Source organism: Arctopsyche grandis, chromosome 1 (assembly GCF_051622035.1).
Source record: "Arctopsyche grandis isolate Sample6627 chromosome 1, ASM5162203v2, whole genome shotgun sequence".
NCBI classification, from domain to species: Eukaryota; Metazoa; Arthropoda; class Insecta; order Trichoptera; family Hydropsychidae; genus Arctopsyche; species Arctopsyche grandis.
This window is the reverse complement of record NC_135355.1, coordinates 7,689,084-7,712,907: the sequence shown is the minus strand read 5'-3', so window position 1 is coordinate 7,712,907 and position 23,824 is coordinate 7,689,084. Positions and strand designations below refer to the sequence as shown.

The 23,824-nt window shown below is 35.9% G+C and overlaps 2 protein-coding genes across 2 annotated transcripts in view; both read left to right on the top strand.

The window, feature by feature from the left end:
• The window catches only part of LOC143915365 (cytochrome c oxidase subunit 6B1-like), a 192,392-nt gene that overhangs the window by 151,390 nt on the left and 17,178 nt on the right, over window positions 1-23,824 (top strand). The window lies entirely within an intron of this gene.
• On the top strand, window positions 1,098-23,814 carry LOC143913085 (F-box only protein 25). Its single transcript, XM_077432659.1, has 8 exons — window positions 1,098-1,262; window positions 20,209-20,260; window positions 22,452-22,641; window positions 22,791-22,972; window positions 23,066-23,158; window positions 23,225-23,397; window positions 23,533-23,641; window positions 23,719-23,814. The coding sequence occupies exons 1-8, from the start codon at window positions 1,150-1,152 to the stop codon at window positions 23,812-23,814; spliced, it is 1,008 nt and encodes a 335-aa protein (XP_077288785.1). The 5' UTR covers window positions 1,098-1,149.

The window sequence follows — 23,824 nt, the reverse complement described above, 5'->3', positions numbered from 1 at the left end:
CGAAAGTTTTTAGGAAAAAATATTGAATCGTTAGCGAAGTGAAAGATAGAAGAGGCTTGTAAAAAACACAAAATAATGTGCTCTCGCTTACGCAACCACACTGTTTCCACACGTGCATCTTTTTGTGAACGAAATTTTTGTTACAAGACATTTTGAAGCAAAATTTATTTATGGACGATCTGTTAACTATACTATACTATGTATAATTAATCACTTTGATAATTACGTCAGCGACATGAAACGGAACGATAGGCGGACTTTGCACAGATGAAGGCGCCCTATTGTTTCACTTCCCTCAACCTTACGAGAATTAACTCCCAAACCTAGTCTAGATTTTGCGTAAATAAGTTTCCCTGTATGTAGTGTAAAAACGGTAAACGGACTACTAGTCATATGTGAACCAGTCACAGGACAACCGGTCGCTCTAGATCGGTCACACGTGATCACCCATCACACCAAAACTGGTCACACCCTATAACTGGTCACGATAAAACTGGTCACACCCGAAAATTTGTCACGAAAAAACTGGTCACACCCAAAAATTAAAAATTGGTCGAATTTTTGGATGTGACCAATTTTCGGGTGTGACCAGTTTTAGGGTGTGACCAGTTTTTTCGTGACGAGTTTTAGTGTGAAGGGTGATCACGTGTGACCGATCTAGAGCGACCGCTTGTCCTGTGACCGGTTCACATTCGACTAGTAATCACCGAACCGTAAAAGGTCTGTTCATACCTATCCAGCACGACCCGTATCCTGCAGGTGTCATGCAAGTGCGGATAGTATTCTTTGGTACATTCTATATGGACGCGCATGAATGCGTAAATGCGCATGCGCGAATGAAGTATGAATATGTCCATATAATGTACCAAAGAATACTATCCGCACTTGCAGGACACCTGCAGGATATGGGTCGTGCTGGATAGGTATGAACAGACCTAAAAACGATAGATTTAGTATTTATTTTTTACGAAGACGAATGGTGGCGATAAGGCTTGTAGCTGCATCTGGCGGTGTTTGTTGTTTCGGTCAGCTGTGTGTGACGTTTGTTCTCGAGTGGCAGAACAGCAAACGCAGAGGCAGTAGCGCGGCGATCGCAGCCGCGGAAGGTCGTGTTAGCTGTGTGTCGTCTGTTGTTCACCGCTCGCCGTAATGCCGTTCTATTCGCGCGACTGGCGCTCACCTGGCGAGGAGTGGGTCAAAACTCAAGACGGCTGGGAGAAGAAGAAGGTGCTGGAATGCTGCGGACCGGCAGAACCCGGCAGGTGATTTTTCCCCCTCCCCCACCCCCGCCCCATTTTACCACCCCCACGATCAATGGCCTTTCTTTGTTCACTGGTTCACTGGTTCACTGGTTCGACGTTAGACGAGTGCTCTGTTGTGTACAAACACAATCACCGCATGACGTTCGTTTCGCGTTGCATCCGAATCAAATGCACTACAATTTGCGTCGTTTCCTAGACTCGAACTCGGACAATAGAACCGAGAACGCACATTCGCGTTCACGTTGACGTTCACGTTCACGTCCACGTTCGATACGCGCGGCCCATATAAACAATGACGACAAGTGACAACGTGACCGACGAAAAGAGTCGTTGCAAAACGGGAATTCGCCTACGATTGCTGGCCCCTGTCCTACTTTATGTTATATCGAATCCCTATCGATCCACGTTCACTTCTCCTAAACTAAAACCTAAACCGTTCTCTTTTCAAATGAATGAACGCGCGAAACGAACGTTTTATTCGATAATCTTGTTTCATTTCAATGTTTACTGTTTGTGCTGCAACGTTGATTAAATTATAATATTTTTCCATAATAATCGAATGCACGCTCGTAATACAGCTTTCGATTGCGAAACCGCACCGATTCGAAATATTTATGGACACATATTTTTTATTTTTCGGCACTACACTCGAAAGCAAAACAATCTTGCCTATTCGTAATATACCTTCAAAAACCATAACGTTTTAAAATTGGCGCATGAGCAATATCATATTTATTTAACCAGCAGAATAGACTAGTGATTAGCACATAATGCTTTATTTATTTATTGAAAAATCAACAGACAACAGATGTAGAAATGCATAAAAATAAAGAATAAATGTAAAATAACATCTGAGCCCAATTATAGATTTTTACAAATGACATAAAATGGTATATAGAGACAAAAGAATGAATACTAAAATAGGACAGTGCATAACTAAACATATAACGACATAATATTGGATAAAGATTATATAATAGAAATGGATCAATCAATCAAGACTCTCCTGGTGGCAGTCCTAAATTGATGCAAGGAAATACCCACTAGATCAATATCACTCAGCTCCCCGTTAAACATATGGGGAATATATTTGAGGGAATTGCTTTTGAAAGGATTAGTGAAAAGAGTGCAACGTGTCTAGAATACCTAACTGGAATCCTGAAACCAACCTTACTCAGTAAATCGGGACAATCAAGGAAACCATTTAGAAGCTTAAAAAGGAATGTAGCGTCAGTGAGACATCGCCTGACAGAAAGATTGTTAAATGATCTGAATTTAAAAATATCGGGAATAGTAGTATGGGCATAGATAGGAAAACGATTTGCAGAATTTTATACAATTCAGCGAAACGATCGACCTGGAGTCACAAATCCAAGGTCTGGCCAGCAGAAACCAGTGGGATTTGAACTCGTGACCACTTTCCTCAAAGTATTATATGCTAACCGCTATTCTATTCTGCTGGTTGTATTTATATGTATTTTTGATTTCGTTAAAGGTCAAAATACGACAAGAGCAATAAAAACCGTACAGGTACAGTAAAGAAGTGCACAATACAGTATAAGTGATTGCAAGCTATCAATGACGGTTTACTAAATTCCAATCTAGGAATCATAACGGTTATTCTAGCACAGTCTTGAAATAAAAATATATTTTGAAAAAAAAGCATTTTTGGTTCTTCAAACCATATTACTTACTATGATTCAAATAGTATAAAACTATAATATAAACGACACATATTTTTTCTCGATCACAAAACATCATTCAAGTATTTATAGTACGTACATACATAGATAAAGCAAAAAAATGTACATTTCAATAATTTCATATAAACTAAACGATTGGTAATTTTTTTTTTAAAAAGACTATTTGAACTATCGCAAAAAAACAAAATTGGAAAATGCCTCAGATTTTAACCAAAACAAAATTAAGTTGAGGTTATGCATTCAAAGTATGACCAGAAATGAATTGGGTCACACGAAGAAGCCAAGAATTTCGCAGTAAGTATAGCACAACGCTCAATAGGGGAAAAACTTATTACAGTGATTGGTCGGTCCTTATCATATATATATAATAGCGCTATTCTGTGTGTTTGTGTAAGAACGCTCGCCGTACTATAAAAGTCGTTTCGATTCGACATTTGTACATATGTACGTCACAGCTAAAACACTGCCAACAAAATGTACGAATATAATAAAAGAAAAAACTTACATATATATACTGTTTACTACCAATGTTTCCTCTAGGCAATTCTCTCAGCATTTAGCGCTATCTATATATTTAATTTTTCTATTTTGTGTTTTATATTGTTTATATGTAGGTATAGGTAGTTTGTTCCATATTAAACAATTAAATATAAATATTAAATTAAATATATTTAAAAGGTATTTGAAAAAAATACGACCGTGAGCGGAACGAACACAGGACCGACACATTTATTTTAATTTTTTTTTAATTAATAGCTTAATAAGCCATAATCAATGCGATGATATTTCATCGGGCACAACACTAGTAGTATTTAATAGTTGATCACTTAGTTTTTAATGCTAAGAAACAGTATTATTGAATCCCCACCTCATAAATACCCCCATGTTTCAACAATAGTGGGAAACTCATTGACCATCATTCGATAGCTGTATGACTTAACTTTAAAATCCAAGCGGCGAAAGAAGCTTTAAATCTATGTATTTTATTAAAAGTTAACCTTTATATAGTGCAAAATTGTCTAACATGGATTGAAAAGAAAGTACATTTAAAACTACACATGTACCTATACAGATGCATTGCAACGATACGAGCAATATGATATAATTTTCTGTGATAATCTAAATATTCTTAGTGTGAGTTAGAAAAGGAATATTATTTAATGTTTTGATCCAAGACCTTATTCGGAACGATGTGGTTGCTATTTTTATACCATATTGCGCTTACTGAATTAATATTTAAAAGGGTCGAAGTACTGCTAGCTCGTGGGTTATTTATAAACACTCCTCAATTATTGAACGCGAGCTGTGCAAAAGCTGGCACTGGGGGGTTGTTGTTCTCGGTCGCATTCTGGTGCATATTTGAAAGGGGGTGGTTCTGACCTATTTTCCTTGTTGGACTTAAACTTCAGTATTGCGACATTCGCCCCCGCGCATTTGGGTCAGGGACAAATTGGTTGCGTACCCTTATGCTATTCTATGTTCCTTATCAACCGCTATTGTGTAACACTGGAAAAACGTGCATGTTATATCTGCTACGTGTGTTAGTTAGGTTTTTAAGCTTGAACTTGAGTTTTACAAACGAGTTTTTAGCATACTTTTCTGATTTCTAATGACCCCTTGTGCCTGAATGAAAAATAGTAAAAGCTTATCAAAATGGCTGACGTGTTTCATTTAAAGCTGTTCAACAAATTAAGATAATACTAATTTAGTGAAGGTTTACAAAATTCAAAAGTATGTCATTCTTCTGTCCAGCTATCATTCAAACGGGTCTACGTGACGAGCCAGAATGTTAAATTACGAAAAACGCAAATATCGGAAGGCAAAGATCGAAAATCGAAAGATCAAAAAAAGGGTGCATGGTAAACGGTACATACTCACTTAATTTGCGCGAGCAGGGTACAACAGGAACAAGAGGAACAGGCTTTTCCTCCCGTATTAATTTGCGCGCGCAGAATACGGGAGGAAAAGCATGTTCCTCTTGTTCCTGTTGTATCCTGCTCGCGCAAATTAAGTGAGTATGTACCGTTTACCATGCACCCTTTTTTTTTGATCTTTCGATTTTCGATCTTTGCCTTCCGATATTTGCGTTTTCTGTAATTTAACATTCTGGTTCGTCACGGAGACCGCATTCAAACATAATGTAAAATTTGAGCTTTTTCTGTAAACGACAACTAGGTGTATACATATATATGTATGTATGTATATGCTGGGCTTGTTTTTTTCAGACATTTGCCTGAAAAAAACACTGCTTTTCTGACAGTTCGATTTCATAAATTGTGTGTATATATGTACATATGTATATATCAGTGGCGTGCCGTCATTGGACTGGAGGGACTAGGCTAGTCCCCTAAAATATTTTACCCAAAGTTCAATTCAATTAAAATAAATTCAAATCTTTGTCCATATTAATATTTTTCACTCTGATTAGCCAAGTTCAGAAACCGGAATCGGCCCTACCTGAGTAGTGGTAGTGGAATGTTATGGTATGGTCCGCCGCGTCGTTCGCTTACCCGGACTCGCCGTCTGGATTCTGTTCCCTTCGCGGTACTGGTGAATTGTTATGTACAGGCGTTCCGTCAAAGACAACGTATTTTTTAATTTACTCATCTCTTCAAGAATTTATGTAATGTTCACTACAAATATTCTGATTTGTGTCTATCAAACATCATTCTGAACTTTTTTTTCATAATATAGCAAATATTTACAAAACTTTTTTAGTGCATATATGGCAAGGGACTCGGGTCGCGAAACGATTCCCTCAGGGCCTCAAAACCAAACAGTTTGGATCGCGCGGAAACAAATAACAGGGCCTTGGAATGTTGCATTATCGATCGATTGTTCGACAAATCATTTAGAAATCGTGTTTAGTATCTGTTGTCATTCTACGATTCCTGTCCACCCAAGAGATTACAAGTGGAACAACATTCCAACAACCCATAAATTGATTGTTTCCCCAATAAATTTAATTTATCATTAAATCGATACATAGTCTACAGTGAGAATGCTTCTTTCTTTTTAAACTATTAAACTGAAACCACTTTCGGCTTCTGAACTGCAAATTACAACCATGCTTGCTATTTTCTAGTCTTAAAAATTGTATCAGGCTTTCGATTATTTTTCAATCGTTTTTCAATTTAATAGCTTTTTTTGGGCATTTGTTAGTCAATAAGATTTAAAAAAAAATCTTAGCAATCGGCTTGCGTGAGCCGGACCGAGCCGGCTCAAGCGCATTCTTTCCTACAACGTCTGCATACTACAGAAGTATTATATGAACTAACTCAGCCTCGGATTCCAAAATCATATCGACACTTGTTTCCTTAATCTCTTTTTGTTTGAACAATGTTTTCTTATGGTTTTATATATATAAATTGATAATTTTAAGCACACGAGAGTTACTAGATCAACACATGTACCGAAATTATAGTAATTCAGCAATAATTCTTTTCACTCAATGAGACTGACGGCTTGAAGTTTTGTAAGCAAGTGGTTATTAGCCAACCCTGAGCGTTGCACCGTATTGCACGACTTCCTGTGGGGAAAATTATCATCGTTGCATAAGTGAAGCATTGACCCAATTAATGTTAGGGTCTCGCCTCATTATTGGCCTCGCGAGAGACCTTCCTTTAACGATTCCAGTGCGATAATTAAATGGAAAATAGTGGCCCCGTACCCAAAACACTTAATACCCTTATACTATTTACTTAGATTATCTTACTATTAATTAGACTTAACCTACATATTCGTATAAAAATGTTCATTAGCCCGGAGCGAAAGATGTCAATTTTGGATTTTCCACGATGGACAAACATTTCCAAACGGATAAATATTTGTCATCAATGGAAAGTTAGATAAAAAATGGTGATTAACAAAAATTTTGAAGTTAAAAGTTGAGTTTTTTCATAAATCTTTTTTTGGAATAATATCGAGTTTTTACCATTATTTTTAAATAAACGATTAAAAGTCACCTACTGCATTTTAATTAGGTCAATTATGCTTCGTTTTGACTCCCATACATAGCGTATTTTCGCCATTTGTATGGCGAAAGCGTACTTTTCAGTAAAATATCATTTTTTTTAGGTTTTGAGAGCTACCTTGGACTTTATGTTTATTTTAAAAACAAAAAATAAGCATGTCGAAAAAATAAATAAATTTTATGAAATATAAGCTAGAGATTGAATTACCGATTTACCGGTAAATTTTCAAATATCCCCAGAATTTACGGTTATTACCAATTGACTATCTGCTAAATTTTCCAATTTACCGGAATTTTTTTTATCGCAAATTAAGTACATATTATTGGCGTATTGTGGAATAGGTAGGAATTTGTTTATTTTCAGTATTATACCATACGTACATATGTATTATTACGCGGGATGAAGTTTTAAGTATAAACAGCATTTTTTACCACATTTTTTCCTGAATCCAGCCGAATACTCTGTTACTTACGAATACGATATATCGCAACGTAATAGTAACTCATTGTAATAAATTGTATTTGACAGTTGTCAATTTGACAGTTCTCTTGTAGACTGATGCATGCTTAGGTGTGGCAACAAAGACCAACCAAGTCGTAATAGATGCGACCAGACGATTGTTCCAATTATGATTATTAATTATTACAAATAGACTTTATACGATTTATTTTTAATTATTTTGATTTTTAAATGCTTTTTATTGTTACGAAATTATGTTCACAATACATCTTATATCTATTTTAATAGCTACTGATCTACTGATCACTTTCTATCTTACAATTTTAATTTAATTTGGTTAGTAATCATAGTATTATATTATTCTAATGCTAATATACATATGTACAGCATAATAGGAAAAAACGATCGGATAAGAGATATAAAAAATTACCGCTTACACGAAAACCATGTGAAACGTATCTTAAACGAAAGAGGTTAGTAAAAATAGCTCAAAACCTATTTACATTTTTAAAATTATTTACGGTCCAAATTTTTAGGATACCACATAATTATCAAATCCAGGTTTTATATCAGTTATTTCGAAAAATTTTGTGCTAATTTTTGTGTCGAATCTGAGCAAAAGCATATACGAACGATATACATCTCCTTACCTGAATACAAAAAAAAGGGTCCTTCGTCAGTCAAGGTTCGGTCCCACAGAAGCAATAAATCTTCCACATAATTGCTTCCAGCCAAAAAATCTTTAACGAACTTTACTTAATAGAATAATAGCAAACAGAAACGGTGTTTCCCAACTGTCTATCAGTTCTTTTTCATATTTAAATTATATTAAAGTAATTCGTGTAATTTTATATTCTTTACTAAAGTTATTATTAAAATATTAAATTGCAAACCGCACTCACATATATAAATCCGTTGTCTCCAAAGAGGCGTCTCACGATAAAGATCTGTAAAAAAGTAGTATAACAATTGCTAATCTATTATTATCATAACTAACTACTTTCATTTACAAAGTAACCCTGTTAAATGGCATGTAATAACTCACAAGTGATCCAAGTGATACCTAGGATGACTATCTGTCAAAGCTGACCACAGAGAAGAGTCTATGGCGGTAAGAACTCACTCCTTGAATGGAAATCTCTCTCAAGTACCGCCTTTTTCTCAACACATCTTGGATAAATGCGAGAAAAATAATATCCAAACCTCGAACAAGGTAAGAGTAACGATGGATGATAGCTTAGCTACTAGAAACCTGTATTTAGCCACGAACAATGTAAGAACGTTATCGAGTGAAGGAAGTGTGCTTGCATTAGAGAATGAATTAGAAAATATCAAATGGGATATAGTAGGACTTAGTGAAGTAAGACGAAAACAGCAAAACCAAATAATCCTAAAAAGTAGTAACTGTCTCTACTGGAGAGGGCTACCAAATGGTAGAATAGGAGGAGTAGGGTTTCTTATCAATAAGAGAATAGAAAGAAATATTATAGAAATAAGCGACATATCGGAACGTATATGCTATATAGTATTAAGAATCTCGAGCAGGTACACTTGTCAAATCTTCCAAGTGTACGTCCCCACATCTAGCCACCCAGACGAGGAAATAGAAGACTTCTACGAAAAAATACAGGGCGCATACGATAATAGCCGTCACCACTTTAAAATAATCATGGGCGACTTTAACGCAAAAATAGGACAAAAGGCAAATACAGAAAGAGCAGTAGGCAATTTTGGTACCGGCCAAAGAAACGACAGAGGCGATCGCCTCATAGAATTCGCAGAACACAACAGGCTCTTTATCACTAATTCATTTTTCAGGAAAAACACCAACAATAAGTGGACTTGGGAGAGTCCTAAAGGAGACAGAAACGCGATCGATTTCATCCTAACAAATGCCCTGCACTCCGTTAAAGACGTTAGTGTTTTAAGTAAAGTAGATATAGGTAGCGATCACAGATTAGTCCGTGCCAAGATGGCCATTAATATAAATTGCGAACGTAGGAAATTAATAAAAGGATGCAGTAACTCTCCAGATTTCGCTCAACTAAGGTCTAGGAAAAAGGAATTCGAACTCGAACTTGGAAATCGATACGGGAAATTAAACCCAGAAGCAGACATCGAGGAATTGAACACTGTAATTAGTTCGGTTCTAACCTCAACAGGTAAGAAACTAGGTGGATTCAAGAAACAGATTAAATTAAGCAAAATTTCAGCGGAAACAAAAAACCTAATTAAGCATAAAAGGAATTTAGATAGGGATAATAATAAGCAAGAATACAATCTAGTAAATAAGGAAATTAAAAATAGAATAGTCAGGGATGTCAGGGATTTTAACAGCAAGCTAATAGAAAATACCATTAAGAATAACCGTAGCCTGAAAAAGTGCAAACAGGATCTTTTCTTAGGCAAAAACCAAATGATCGCAATCAGATCAGAGAGCGGAGTAATAATTAGGAATAGAGAAGAAATCATAGACAGAGTTTACACGTTCTATGCAAAACTATACGAGAACGACAACGGCCAATTCCCCGCTCTGGAATCGACACACGGCCAAAGGGTTCCTGCAGTATTGCCTAGCGAAGTAGAGGCCGCGCTAAAAACTGCAAAGAACGGTAAAACCCCAGGGGAAGATAATATTCCCATTGACTTAGTAAAATGTGGCGGCCCCCCCCTAATTAATATCTTAGCTAGGCTTTTCAGCAAATGCATCCAGAACCAAGCTATACCAGAAGGATGGAATAACGCAACTATCATTTTAATACACAAAAAAGGCGACAAAAGCGATATCAAGAACTACCGACCCATTAGTTTACTTTCAGCGGTCTACAAGCTCTTCACGAAGGTTATTACAGAAAGGCTGAAGAATATCCTCGACGAGAACCAACCTATAGAGCAGGCAGGGTTTAGGGCAAATTTCAGCACAACGGACCACCTCCAAGTAGTTGGCGAACTAATCGAGCGCGCCAACGAATATCAACGGCCATTGTGCCTAGGTTTCGTCGATTATGAGAAAGCCTTCGATACAGTTAGTCATAATGCAGTACTTAACGCTCTACAAACACAGGGAGTGCCGGAACCCTATGTGGGACTGTCAGCTGCAATATATAAGAATGCCACAGCTTCGGTTAGAATTTTTTCAGGTACAGATAGATTTAGCATAGGAAAAGGAGTAAGACAAGGAGATACAATCTCGCCCAAGTTATTCAATGCGGTGCTTGAGGGAGTTTTCAGGAAATTGGATTGGGATACAACCGGAGTAAGCATCATTGGTCGCTTTTTGAGTCACCTTCGGTTCGCAGACGATATAGTTCTAGTTGCTCGTGATTCAGCTGACCTACTCATCAGACTAACACAGCTGGACAGGGAAAGTAGAAAAGTAGGATTAAAAATTAACGTAGATAAGACTAAACTAATGTTCAATAGTTATTGCATGCCTGATAGCATCCCCTTAGATGATAAACCAGTAGAAGTAGTAAATAATTATTTATATTTAGGTCAAATAGTTGACATGTCTGGTAGTAAAAATGAAGAGATAAAGAGACGTATGAAATTAGGGTGGAGTGCATTTGGACGGATGAATGCTGTTTTTAAATCAAAAATGCCACTCTGCCTGAAGAAAAGGATCTTTGATCAATGCGTTTTGCCAGTGATGACGTATGGATGTGAAACTTGGACACTGAACGCCAAGATGCAAAATAAAATCCAATGCACTCAAAGAAGTATGGAACGCTGTATGCTTGGCATAACGAGGAAAGACAGGAAGCGGAACACGTGGGTGAGAAATATGACAAGGGTAGTGGACATAGTGGATAGAGTGAAGAGATTGAAATGGCAATGGGCGGGTCACGTAGCTAGGAGGATGGACGAAAGGTGGACAAAAGAAGTGCTTGAATGGTACCCGAGAGAAGGCAAAAGAGTAAAAGGAAGACCGCAAGGAAGATGGGTGAACGAAATTAGGAAAATGTGCGGAATGAGATGGATGAGTGTTGCGCAAAACAGAGACGAGTGGAAGCGTGTTGGAGAGGCCTTCATCCAGTAGTGGATGGCGAATGGCTGTAAATGATGATGATGATGACATACGTACAGGCATATTATTGCATTAAAAACGATGCAAATGCCGTATTGTAGATTAGACAGTCTAGGATTCATTTATTTTCGGAATTAAATATCCAAAAAGTTTCATTCGTGCGACTGGCAACACGGACCTACCAAATAATGCGATTAGACGGTTGTTTCAATTATGGTTATTAATTATTACGAATGGATTTTATATTTTTGATCCTTGTGGCGCATTAGGAATTCCTATAATGCCGCAATGGTCCAAACTTTAAATAAATAAATATGTGCGACATGTTCACCTGAAATTTATTTTTATTATCTACTAGTGGTTTTACCCGACTTCGCTCGGTATTTGTAATATAAACAGCTTAAATATGGCTAACCTAATTGTAAGCATTTGTTTTGTTTTTAAATGTACATATGTATTTGAATCGAAAAAAAATAATATTCAACAATATATACATACATATGTACATGTATCATCGTCGCTTCCCACCCAAACTTTACATATGTAGTTACATACAAAGTCTCTTTCGAAATTATATATTAGATGATATACAGTTATCTATCTAATCCACGATTTTTTCAACTTACCGGTAAATACCGGTATCCGGAAAAAAATATATACCGGTAAATTAATTTTGACGGTAAATTGCAATCTCTACGTGTCAATTTCAAACCATGTCAATAAGAGAAACTAATAATATATTTAATAAAAGAAGCAAAATGAATTAGATATTTGCAAATAATTTCCCAGAAATGAATTCTGCTTCACAATAGTACCAGTTATTTTGCATACAACACATAGCTGCACTTACTTTTGTACAAACGGTAAGTTAGATGTCTATTAGATGTTCTTCAATACGTGGCTATAACTATCAACTCAAACCGTTTATACTCTTATTTTGAGATCCATACTTTTTGCATTTTCCTCCATCCATAATGGAGCATAAATATCACTCAGATGCAGAATCTCTTTTAATTACACACTAGCATAGTTGCGTTTGAAAGTATGTAAATGCATACCAACCCTCGTTTTCTAGTTTTAATTACCCCTCCAGTGAGTAGCAGGCGTTGTCTGCTCTCAAAGCGAGTTGCATTTGTATCTACGATATGTGCACTTTTGTATGTCCGTTACCCAAGCCGTGATGAAACGCCTTCTGCCAGCAAGTCTTTGCTTTCTAGTCGGACACTTTTACTTTTGCTTGGTCGTTTGCGCAAGTGCCACGAAACCGAGTTGCGTTTCGTTGGGAACGCGCACTTCTTCACCGAAGGGGCTCTTTGTTCGCGACTGGTTCCAGTTCAGACTATGTGTGCATGTACATATGTGGTAGTTAGCAGTTGTTCCACTTCAAAATGTAACTGCTACTGCCGCTTGCTGGGGAAGCTGGTGTCGCTCGTTCGACTTCCGGTTAAGCATTGAAAATAGCCACCGACTCCTTCCAGACTTGCCCAGTGATTAGTAGTAGATGTCTACTGAGGAGTTTCTCGACTCAACAATATGACAATAGTTGAAGCCACTTTCAATTTGTGAATCGCTTCCAATTCAGTAACATTTGAATTTCACTCGCGTATATACAATGTATGAACGGTCACTTCCATTGTTCCCAAGATGGAACATGCGAGTTATTCACGTCCAGTGGAAATTATTCATTTGCACTATAAATTACCCAGAAGGGTCTTCTGTCTTTTTTGTGAGCCATATTTCATGGATGTTTTTTCTCGAAATATGATATTATGTATGCAGGGCGAAAACACACTGAGTGGTATGGGACGTCACGTGTATTGGCAACCCGCTGTGACCGTAAACAGTGGGTGTTCCCCATACTAAATTCGGGTGTACTTGCACGTGCAGAATGCATATGTTTGGTAGGTCGCACGTGCGTGGTGCACGTGCATAGGTAAATGCAACCGACAAGTTCTCCTTCATTTCTTCAAATATGGAATTCACTGTTATCGATCACTGTCAAGCAAGGATAAAATATCGCGAAAAACTGATTTTTGGGACTGTGTACTATGTTTATGGGCATATTTAAAAGTATCTAAAAAAAACACGTATCCCGTACCACTCAGTGTATTTTCGCCCTTACTGGCGTCTTCTTTTAACACTTACAAATTGATATCTCGTATCATTGAGTACGGTAATAGTCAAAAGTGAACATTTCACGTCTCCATGCTTGTATGGCAACAGTAACGCCAGTAATTTTCAAGATATAACGGTATAACAAGATATAAAGCGCATATACCAAAAATTATTATACATGTCTCACCACCATCTTTGGAATAACAAATTCTAAAAATAGCATTCAGAAGATCTTTTTATTTCATCAGTGGTTTATTTTACACACTTAACTTGTACAAATAATATATCCAATTTTCTAATGTAAATTACGTTATGTCTGCAATCATCATCATCTACGGCCATTCACCATCCACTGCTTGACGAAGGCCTCTCCAACACGCTTCCACTCGTCTCTGTTTTGTTCAATTTTCATCCATCTCACACCACACATTTTCCTAATTTCGTCTACCCATCTTCCCTACGGTCTTCCTTTTACCCTTTTTCATTTTCTCGGGTACCATTCTAGTACTTCTTTTGTTCACTTTTCGTCCATTCTTCTAGCATCTACAGTAATACATATTGTAATTTAATTGTGTACACATAGAAAAGCTTACAGAAATTTCATAAACACACATGTACAAGTATTACATATATGCATGTATTTGGTTCAGCCCTGGATATTTGTATGTATTATACTATTTTATAAGAGTGGCCTGGTGCACGCATTCGTGCACCCCTCAAGAAATGTTAGTTGACTGAATCCGCGACACATTCATAAACAAACGCTTAGCCTTTTATATAATAAAATATATTCATATGTAATTTCTGAACGGTAGTGTAGACTTGACATGCACAAATGACATTGAAATTGAATTCATATTCAGGATAAAAAAAATCATTCTAATTAGTGTTTCGATTTATTTTTCATAAGAAATACTTCCCATGGAATGAAAATGAAATTAAACGCGTTCACTTCATCATTGTGGCGTGTGAAAATGCGATTATAACGCAAATCGAATCACCCAACAACTGTCATCGCATTGTATAAGTTATGCAAATGCAGATTTCGAAAAGTAAAATCGATCTCTTTTTTTTTCAATAAAAATATTTTAGATTTAAATAATCATGATTGCTTTCAAATTATATTTTTATTACAATATATGTTGCTTTTTTTATTACAATACATGTATGAATTCCGCAAAAAAGACTCATCACTATTTAATTCAATATTAAATGAAAGACTTGTGGAACACGTCTGATGTGGGTTGTAACCTTTTTACAAGACCACTTACACACCAGTGACGTGTCGTGACTTTTAAAACAGGAGACTAGGTATCGACAGAAAAATATATATAATAATTTTTTTTTTTAATTTTGAATTATAATAATTTCTTGAAATGGTGAGTAAATTTTAATTTTTGTGCTAATAGAAATATCCTAAGTAGCTTGTTTTTCTTCAAAAGTTTTTATTCCGAATGATTTGTCAAACAAACGATCAATACTGCAACATTCCAAGGCCTCTTCGTGTTCCGCACTGACTTGTTCTGAGGGAATCGTTTCGCGACCCAAGTCCCTTGCAATATTTGCACTCAAAAATGTCTGTGTAAAAAATGTCTGTAAATACGTACGCCGCGGATTAAGCGAATAGAATCCCAGAGACTATGTGACCGTTCAAGGGTTATCTGTCAACGGATTAACTAAGTGCTTGCACTTAGGACCAACGGATGTCTGTTAACGGATTAACTAAGTGCTTGCACTTACTCCCAGGATTATATCTGGACTCTAAGTGCATTTAGGCTAAACAATGACCGTTATTAGGCCTTTCTCAGAATCGGCACGGGGAGACCCAATGTCGTGGAAATACATATCCGAATACGTGACTATACAACAGGTAAACAGATTAGACGTCCTGAGAGATCTACCCTTTATAAGGCGGTACGTAGGCGATATCAGGTCATTCTGGACTGAGCACTGCCAGTGCGTGTATCTCCTTAATAATCAATAAATGCTGTGAATTGACTTTGGCCTTTTACTTGGATCCTCCACCCACCCCAACGCAACAATATGTATTATTTAAAAAAAAAAAATCAGAACGATATTTGATAGATACAAATCAGGATGTTCTTGATTAAAGAAACGAATAAATTAAAAAATGTTTTGTCTTCGGAGGAACGTCCATTTATAAAAATTCGCCAATACCGCAAAGGGAACAGATTTGAGACGGCGAGTCCGCGCAAGTGATCGACGCGGAGCACCATACCATAACAATCCACTATCACTACCTCAGATGGGGCGATTCAGGTTTCCGAACTTCACTAATTCCAGTGAACAATATCAATATGGACAACGATTTGAATTTATTGTAATTGAATTGTTGATATTTTTATATTTTAGATAAACTATTTTAAGGGTATATCTTAGTCCCTCTAGGCAGCTATTCCATGTATATTGTACAAAATATTAGATGGTTATGGAAAGGATGATTTATTTACAACATAGACAATGCTTAGTAAGGCATCCCATTCCACAACTTAACTTGATTTGCTATTATTTCGACACTTCGGACTTGTCTCGACATGCTAGGATAGGTTTCGACACATCCGGAAGTCCTGATGTTAATGTGGACCTGGCTTGCATCCTGACCGCACACACACACACACACACACACACACACACACACACACACACACACACACACACACACACATGTGATATATTTCATTTATATTAAGTTAGTGTGTAGCATCGGTGCATTCTATATGTATGTAGGGGTTGACTTTAGTCAGTTCACCCCCTAAATGAATTTCTCAAGAGAGACACTGATTTTTGAGCCAAAATTAGGGAATGTGGATCCGACAGTGCCTCCATCTTTTATCTTTGTGGATTGGTTCCATTTTCCGAAACAGCATCCATATTATACGTACGTACATACATAAGTCGTCCTTGATTTGTGGAATAATTAAATGTCCTATCCGAAAAAGGAAGTGGATCAAGTAACAAAATTATATAGTTTATCCTTGTTCAAACTCGTTTCTGATCAAAGCAGGTATACTTACACATTGACTATGTATGTTCGTGTTTCGCAACACCATATACGGACTAGATTATTATTAGACGTGCATCTCCGTTGTCTGTATTATTATCATCATCGAATGTGTAGTTGTGGCTTTTACAGTTTCGACGCTCTCGAAGTTTTAGCTTCAAACTTAAATGTTTAATCATCTTTATTGTCCTTTGTTTTCAATTTGTGGCAATTTGTGTATGTAGTTCGCTTATCTCAATCAAGTTTCGGAACATCCCACTAATTTGGACTACGGCGCTTGTGACGCGTCCAATTCTTCAGGTGATTGACTCTTCCTCAATGACTCACTGCTTCAATGTTGTTACGTCTACTTCTAGCACGTCATTATGCGCTTTTTATCCACAATTTTTTTCATTCGTAATAAAAAAAAACAGTAGAAAAGAAATGCGAACGTCGTTCATTAACAGCGAAGCATACACTCCAGATGTAATACGTAGGCTGTACGAGATATTATACAAAACATACAACACGGTGGGTCTTTGATTATTATGTTTTTGCCACGATATTGAATACTAAATGTACTATATTGTAAACTGGATGATTTAAATTGTATAATTTGATGCTTTCGCATTATTTATTTGGGTGTATAATTTTATTTTACATTGAAGTCATGTATGTAGAAGTGTGCGGTTTTTTTATTTCTAATTTTGGTAGGAATTTAAAATATACGAAACTATCTGGGATGACTTTTTCTGTAACGTATTCCACTCGAGCATTCTCGAGTTCGCTGAAAATAGACATGGAACTCCATGTTATTATTTTGGTCAAACCCTTCAAACCAAACAAACCAAGTGGTTTAAATACAGACGCACGATCGTCGCTACTCAAATGGAATTTCTTAGCCGCTATTAATTTTATTGTATCGTTTTGGGTCTAGGGATTGCAATACCATTTTACCGGTAAATTGTCAATTTTTTTTATCGGTATATACCGTTAAATTTTGAAATTTGCCGGTAAACTATTTTATCGAGAACTAAGTACATGTATACATACATATATTTAATACACGTATTTAATTTCATAATACTACATTAAAAATCGATGCAAATGGTGAATTGTGGATTACGTTGTCTGGAATTTGTTTATTTTCGGTATTAAATGTGGCAATTTTAAATTGATAAATTCACTTGCAACATAGACCAACCAAATCGTAATAAATGCGATCAGATGGTTGTTTCAATTATGATCGAAACTTCCAAATGGTTCAAACTTTAAATAAATAAATATGATGGTTTACAATAAAAAATAAAATTTATTGATTATTACGAATTTACTTTAATGTATTTATATGACGTTATTCACATAGGATTCATCTTTAATATTTACGATTCAATCTAGGTTAACGTTTTTAGAAAAAGTATCCATATACAGTAATCCAGGGTTTCCCAAACAGGGTTCCGCGAAAATTTGGAATGGTATTATATGTACACTGCTACAAATTTAAACATCTTCTATGTACTTCATATTGAAAGCCGAGTGATGGTCAATCTCCACTGATGTTTATGACGTTAAGTATCAGTTGAATCTAATAATTTTGATTATTTTCCTGACTTACATGAATGTTTGAATGAATTAAATTTTAAAGTATATGAAGAAGTTTCCAAAATGTTTTTAGACCCCATATGTATGTACTTAAATTGACGTACAAAAAGCTCGAACAACAACTTGAAAACAACTCTTTTGCAATATTTTCCGAAAAACGATTCCTGGGCTCTGAACTCATTTTTCGTGACGGCTAAACATGTAGGCTTAAGCGCAAGTGATTGTGAAAATGTAATTGATTTACACAGTGAATCTGGCTTGAAACAAAAATACAAATATTAGTCATTGAATGATTTTTGGGCGAGTTTGTCAGAAGAGTGCTCCAATGTGTCAAAACAAACTATTATTATTTTACTTCCGTTTCCACAAACTATTTATGCGTAGCAGGATTTTTCTTATTATGCTGCAACGAAGTCAAAAAGCAGGAACACACCAGACATTATATGTATGTATATATTTAAGACGACACACCAGATATTATATGTATATATTTAAGAATTCAACTCACCAATATTGTGCCTGATATCAAGAAGATTTGTAATTCACGGACTCAAAATCAGCTAAGTCACTAAGAGCTTTATTTACTATTTATTTTAAAAATAATTAATAATAAGTAAATGCTTTAATAACATTATTTATTTTTACTACTATGAAGTACCCAACCTAAAAAATTATCTAAGTGTTCCGTAAAATTTCCGAATTTGCGGAGTGTTCCATTGCGTAAAAAGTTTGGGAAACCCTGCAGTAATCTAATCCACGAAAAAAAAACTTTTTTCATTTACCGGAATACTAGTAGCAGAGAAAATCATTTACCGGTTTATGAAATTTGTGGTTTATGAAATTTGACGGTAAATTGTGATCCCTAGTTAACTTAAATTAATTTTATTATGAAAACAAATCGATAAATTGAGAACCAATAGTATAAAACTTACAGGACCGCCGAAAGGGGGGGGTAAGCTGGGGTTAAAATTCTAGGGCCCCGTGTTGGACCGTTCGAGTGATCGATATTGATATTTTATATTATCTAATATATAATTTCGAAAGAGACTTTGCATATATATAACCTTGGTTGGTTGATTCGTAAACAACACATTCGTTTTATTTTTATTTCGATTCATAGGCGCCGAATTGTTTTTTTTCGATTCAAAGGATTTGAAGGCGCCGGATTCTGGTATACATATAATTTCGAAAGAGACTTAGTACATATATATGTTTGTTTGTTCGTGACAGTCAATTTAATAAAATAAAACCCAAAAAAGTATCCAAATAAATTTATATAAAATAAAACTATTCAAATAAATTTTCATAAAATTTTTACTATTAGATTAGTCATGTTTAAGCGGTTAATATTACAAATACCGAGCGAAGCCGGGTAAAACCACTAGTTCTACATAAAAATACATATATTTTAATGCTAAATGTTTATTATTTTTCGATCCGCTCATTCTTTGTGTCCATGTGAAATTAGACCTGTTATATCATACTTTCTTATTCGATTATTTCAAAAAATAGCATTTAATATATATAGGTATTTTTCTAATAGTTTTGATAGATTAAGTTTTTTTTTTTTTGGTTTGCCATGGGCTATGGAATTATTTTTCCAGGGCCCGGGATTCCGGGATTCTCTCGACGGCCCTGAAAACTTTTTAATCGGTCGAATATCATAAAAATTTATAATGAATAAATAGTCCATAGTTTGCATGTGAAGTGGTTTGGGTGCATTTTATCCAGGTTTCAACAAATTTGATTATATCTAAATTTAGCTCTGTCATATACATACATATGTACATACAGATGTAATATAATACATTCATCACCAATTTCCTGTCAGTATGTTGATGCTGTTGTGCTCTTTTCCTGGTTTGCAGATGAGTAGGTACACGCGTTTGTTCTCTGAGCGCAGAAGCGTGCATGTTTTGCCCTTTTTGCAGTCGTTGCACTTTCGACGTCTATTTCGAACGCCAACACATTTAATATATTCTCCATTTTCAAATGCGCTGTAATTTTTCAGGGATGCCGATCTACCCGAAGGAACTACAGTGGATACTTCAAATCCGGACACCAGCTGTTCCAACATACCTCCTCACTGTCGCATCACTATAAAATGCACCAAAGAGGCAAGTTAACTATTCTCCCGTATGTTTTTTTTTTCTGTTTATTTCCTCATGGTCCACGACGTGCCTACTTACTTGGGTACCACCAATTTTCCAACGATCGCGTTCTGCGTTTTTGCGTCGCCGCTTTCTAATTACAATCATCAACCGTAAAATTGCGAAAGTATAATATAATGACGTCGGGGTACTTTTGTTCCCGCACTAAAGATAAACACGTCATCAGTGCTCGTTTTATGCTTCGATAAAGTTGCAAAGCACGGAAGATCGCTGCAAGTCTGACGCTGCAGAAGTGGAATTCACCTCTGTTAACCCTCCAACGAATCATAATTTGCAAGCTGTACGGCTCCAATGTGGCTAAGGTATTTATGTATTTACTATCTTGAATTTCCTCGTGTGATAAATTGTAAGTTGATTCCACATGGCGGAACGACCTGAAAGCTACTATGTAATTCACGAGCAGGGCCGCGCCTAGCAGTTCGGCCGCCTGTATGCAAACTTAAATCGGCCGCTCTTTAATTATATCAGCATTTGTATAAATCATATTAATTCGGGGTATTAACCAGAAATACAGACAGAAAACCAAAACGTTTAGTTCTGAATAGGACCAGACAACGAGAGAGACTGAAAGTTTTCAAGTTCATTCATAAAAATATAGTGTTTTTACCCCTAATGCCACATCTGGGACATTGTTCTTTCGATGACCAACCAATACTCAACATCCTCGAAGAAATACAACTGGCAGTTGCAAAGATAATATAACATAAAAGACCTAGCTCTATACGAAGCTATGCCTGCTATCCCGTTATTTCCCCGAATCACAGTTCGGGTGTGTTACAAGTAAAGGGCGGATAGAGAGCGTGCTTTTTCCAGGAATCACGGCATTTTGGGTCTATTCACAAAGCCAAAGTGCAATAAAAAAAGGTTCGGCGAACCTTTAACAAAGGTTCATCATAAAAATGAACAATGCACAACGAACAATAAACAAAGAACGGTACGCTTCCGGTCCGACCTCTAGTTACAAGTTGTAACTTGCAACAGCAATCCACAAATACAAAACAAGACAACCTAAATGCATTTTAAAAAGTACGATGTCTTTTTTCGTATTTATTAAGGGATATAATTTTTTCAACTCTCATTTCTTTCGGCCGCCTGTGTCCGTTGCACATATTTGTATGTACATATTGCCATGGAAATGTTAGAACTGAAAACAGTTGAACTTGTTGCTCTTTGCTAGTTTCACCTTTTTGTTCGTTCATCATCCATTATTACTATATATAAATATGTAGATTATGCAATATTTTTTCATTCCTGTCTATTTTAGACGAATTTAAAATGAACTTCGTACTGCCAGCGGTAAGGATTTATACATACATACATAGCTTATAAACAGTGGATTTTAAACAAAACTGCTCTTCACCAGGGCTGTGTAGTTGAAGCCTTTCACGCAGAATCGGTGCCGTAAAAAATCATCCGACTCCCTTTTATTATTTTCTTTTTGTATTAAAGTATTTGTCAACTAAAGTCTACACTTTTATTGAAGAAAATCCACTAATAAATTAAAATTTAATGATTTCCATATAAAAATCATGATTTTAAATTACATAATAAAAAAATATAAAATAGGTATTTTAATAATTGTGGCCAGAACCGTCTGTTTCCTCCATCTCATACTTTTTTTATTCTCATTTTTCGCATTAATTTATTTGTATATGAAATTCATACACATACACTATTGATGTATTTAAACCTATTTAATTACCAATAATTCAATGAATTCGGTTACATGTGAATTTTTCCTGATTTTTGTAACTTCAATTTTTATAATTTAAAAATCGCTATTATTTTTATTACTAACAATTTTATACGCTAGAAAAGCCCGAGTCGAATTCTGAATCGGATTCGAATCATAAAATAAAGGCTCCACAGCCTTGCTCTTCACATACACAGAACTAAAAAATAATAATAAAGTGCTGTTTCTTTATGTATTTAATTTACGCCCAACTTCTCTATTCATGCATGTCCAGAATTAGTTATATTCCATGTCTCCTTGGGTACCATTTGAACACTTCCTTTGTCGTCTAATTTAGCCATACGCTATACTTTCAATGTCCTCATTTTTTTATTCTTAGCATACAAACATGTCTTGTTTATTTTTCTTTAATAATATTTTCATATGTCTTTTACATTTTTACAGATAGCTGGATTTAATGGTTTGTCTGAAGCTGTTCGTCGATTAGATTTTATGAGTGCCGTCAGAGATGTGCGTAGATTCAATTACATTTGTGCCCTACTACAATTGCTGATGTCGGGTCAAAAATTGACTGCTTTGCCCGGAGCAGCTCAGAAAGTGCTCTTGACTATGTTAGAGGAAGTAGCAATGCAAGGTATGAGTTTGATGCAAGGTATAGATTTGTAACTTTGATCATATAATAACTTTGGTAACAAATTTGGTGACAGCTGGACAAAATATTGTAGAAAAAATTATTATACATATGTATATATGCTCTTATACATTTTCATTTGTGAATTACAGTTAGCTCGTCACAGCAAAATCCTCGTGCGTTGCGTATCCTCTTAGGTGCTTTGGGTGCCCTTTGCGAACAAGAACGTAGATCATGCTGGGGTCGCCCTCTCGGCAGTCGTGCTTTGTGGGGACATCATAGGAATACCATTCGTCGTATACATAACATAGCAGACAGAATCAGAATTCATGAGGTTTAAATTAACTTTTACTAGCGATTAACTGTTTAGATAGTAAGTATATCGGTTGAATGTTTATTAACGCAGTGGTTGATTATTTTTTTATAGCCGGGTCCCGAAGTGGCTCCTAAATTACAACAATTGCCTGAAGAATGCATCAGAGAAGTACTTCTGAGAATATCAGACCATAAAGACTTGGAGGTTAATTTTCTACTCTGCCATTTTTATTTTGTGTACTGTGCAGTATTTATTTATTTATAATTTTAGGCTAGTGCGGAAGCTTGGGGTGTCATGGCTTCTGTTTGTTCCGAGCAGAGGATTTGGCGGGAGCTAGTGATGTTCCACTTTACACCATCTCAAACCGATTGCGCCTTCGCAAAGTTAAATATCCAATCGGATGATAAAGTGGATTGGAGAGCAGTCTATCATTCATTGCGAAAGTAATTACATATAATATTTATATTTTTTATTATATATATACCGTTACAGTAACTGTATGTACAAAGTTAGGATAACGAAGTTTTCAAAATGTTATCTTGTCCTACAGCTATTTTAAACTAACTTTTTATGACTAGGTCTTTTGGTTTACGTGAAGATTTTCAATATGCCGAAACGCTGTCACTCTGTAGGCATTGTAAATGTTTGTTTTGGAGATCATTGGGTCATCCTTGTATCGCAGATGAGGTATTATTATATATTTACATTCTTACATATGCCTCACTGTGATTCTATTTGGCAATAATAATAATTTATATTTTTAGTGTCCCGAGTACCGTGAACGACTTAAAGAAGCTGGAGGCCCTTTGGCTCCGCATCCAATTCCTCCGGCAGCCTTTCTCAAATTCTTCTCGCTATAAATATATCTGA

What these genes read in the sequence shown, in the direction of transcription:
- LOC143913085 (XM_077432659.1), top strand. Translation starts at nt 1,150, where the DNA reads ATGCCGTTCTATTCGCGCGACTGGCGCTCACCTGGCGAGGAGTGGGTC. An exon ending in CAGACCATAAAGACTTGGAG is followed by an intron (nt 23,159 to 23,224) that starts GTTAATTTTCTA and finishes TTATAATTTTAG; the next exon opens with GCTAGTGCGGAAGCTTGGGG. An exon ending in GTCTATCATTCATTGCGAAA is followed by an intron (nt 23,398 to 23,532) that starts GTAATTACATAT and finishes TTTTATGACTAG; the next exon opens with GTCTTTTGGTTTACGTGAAG.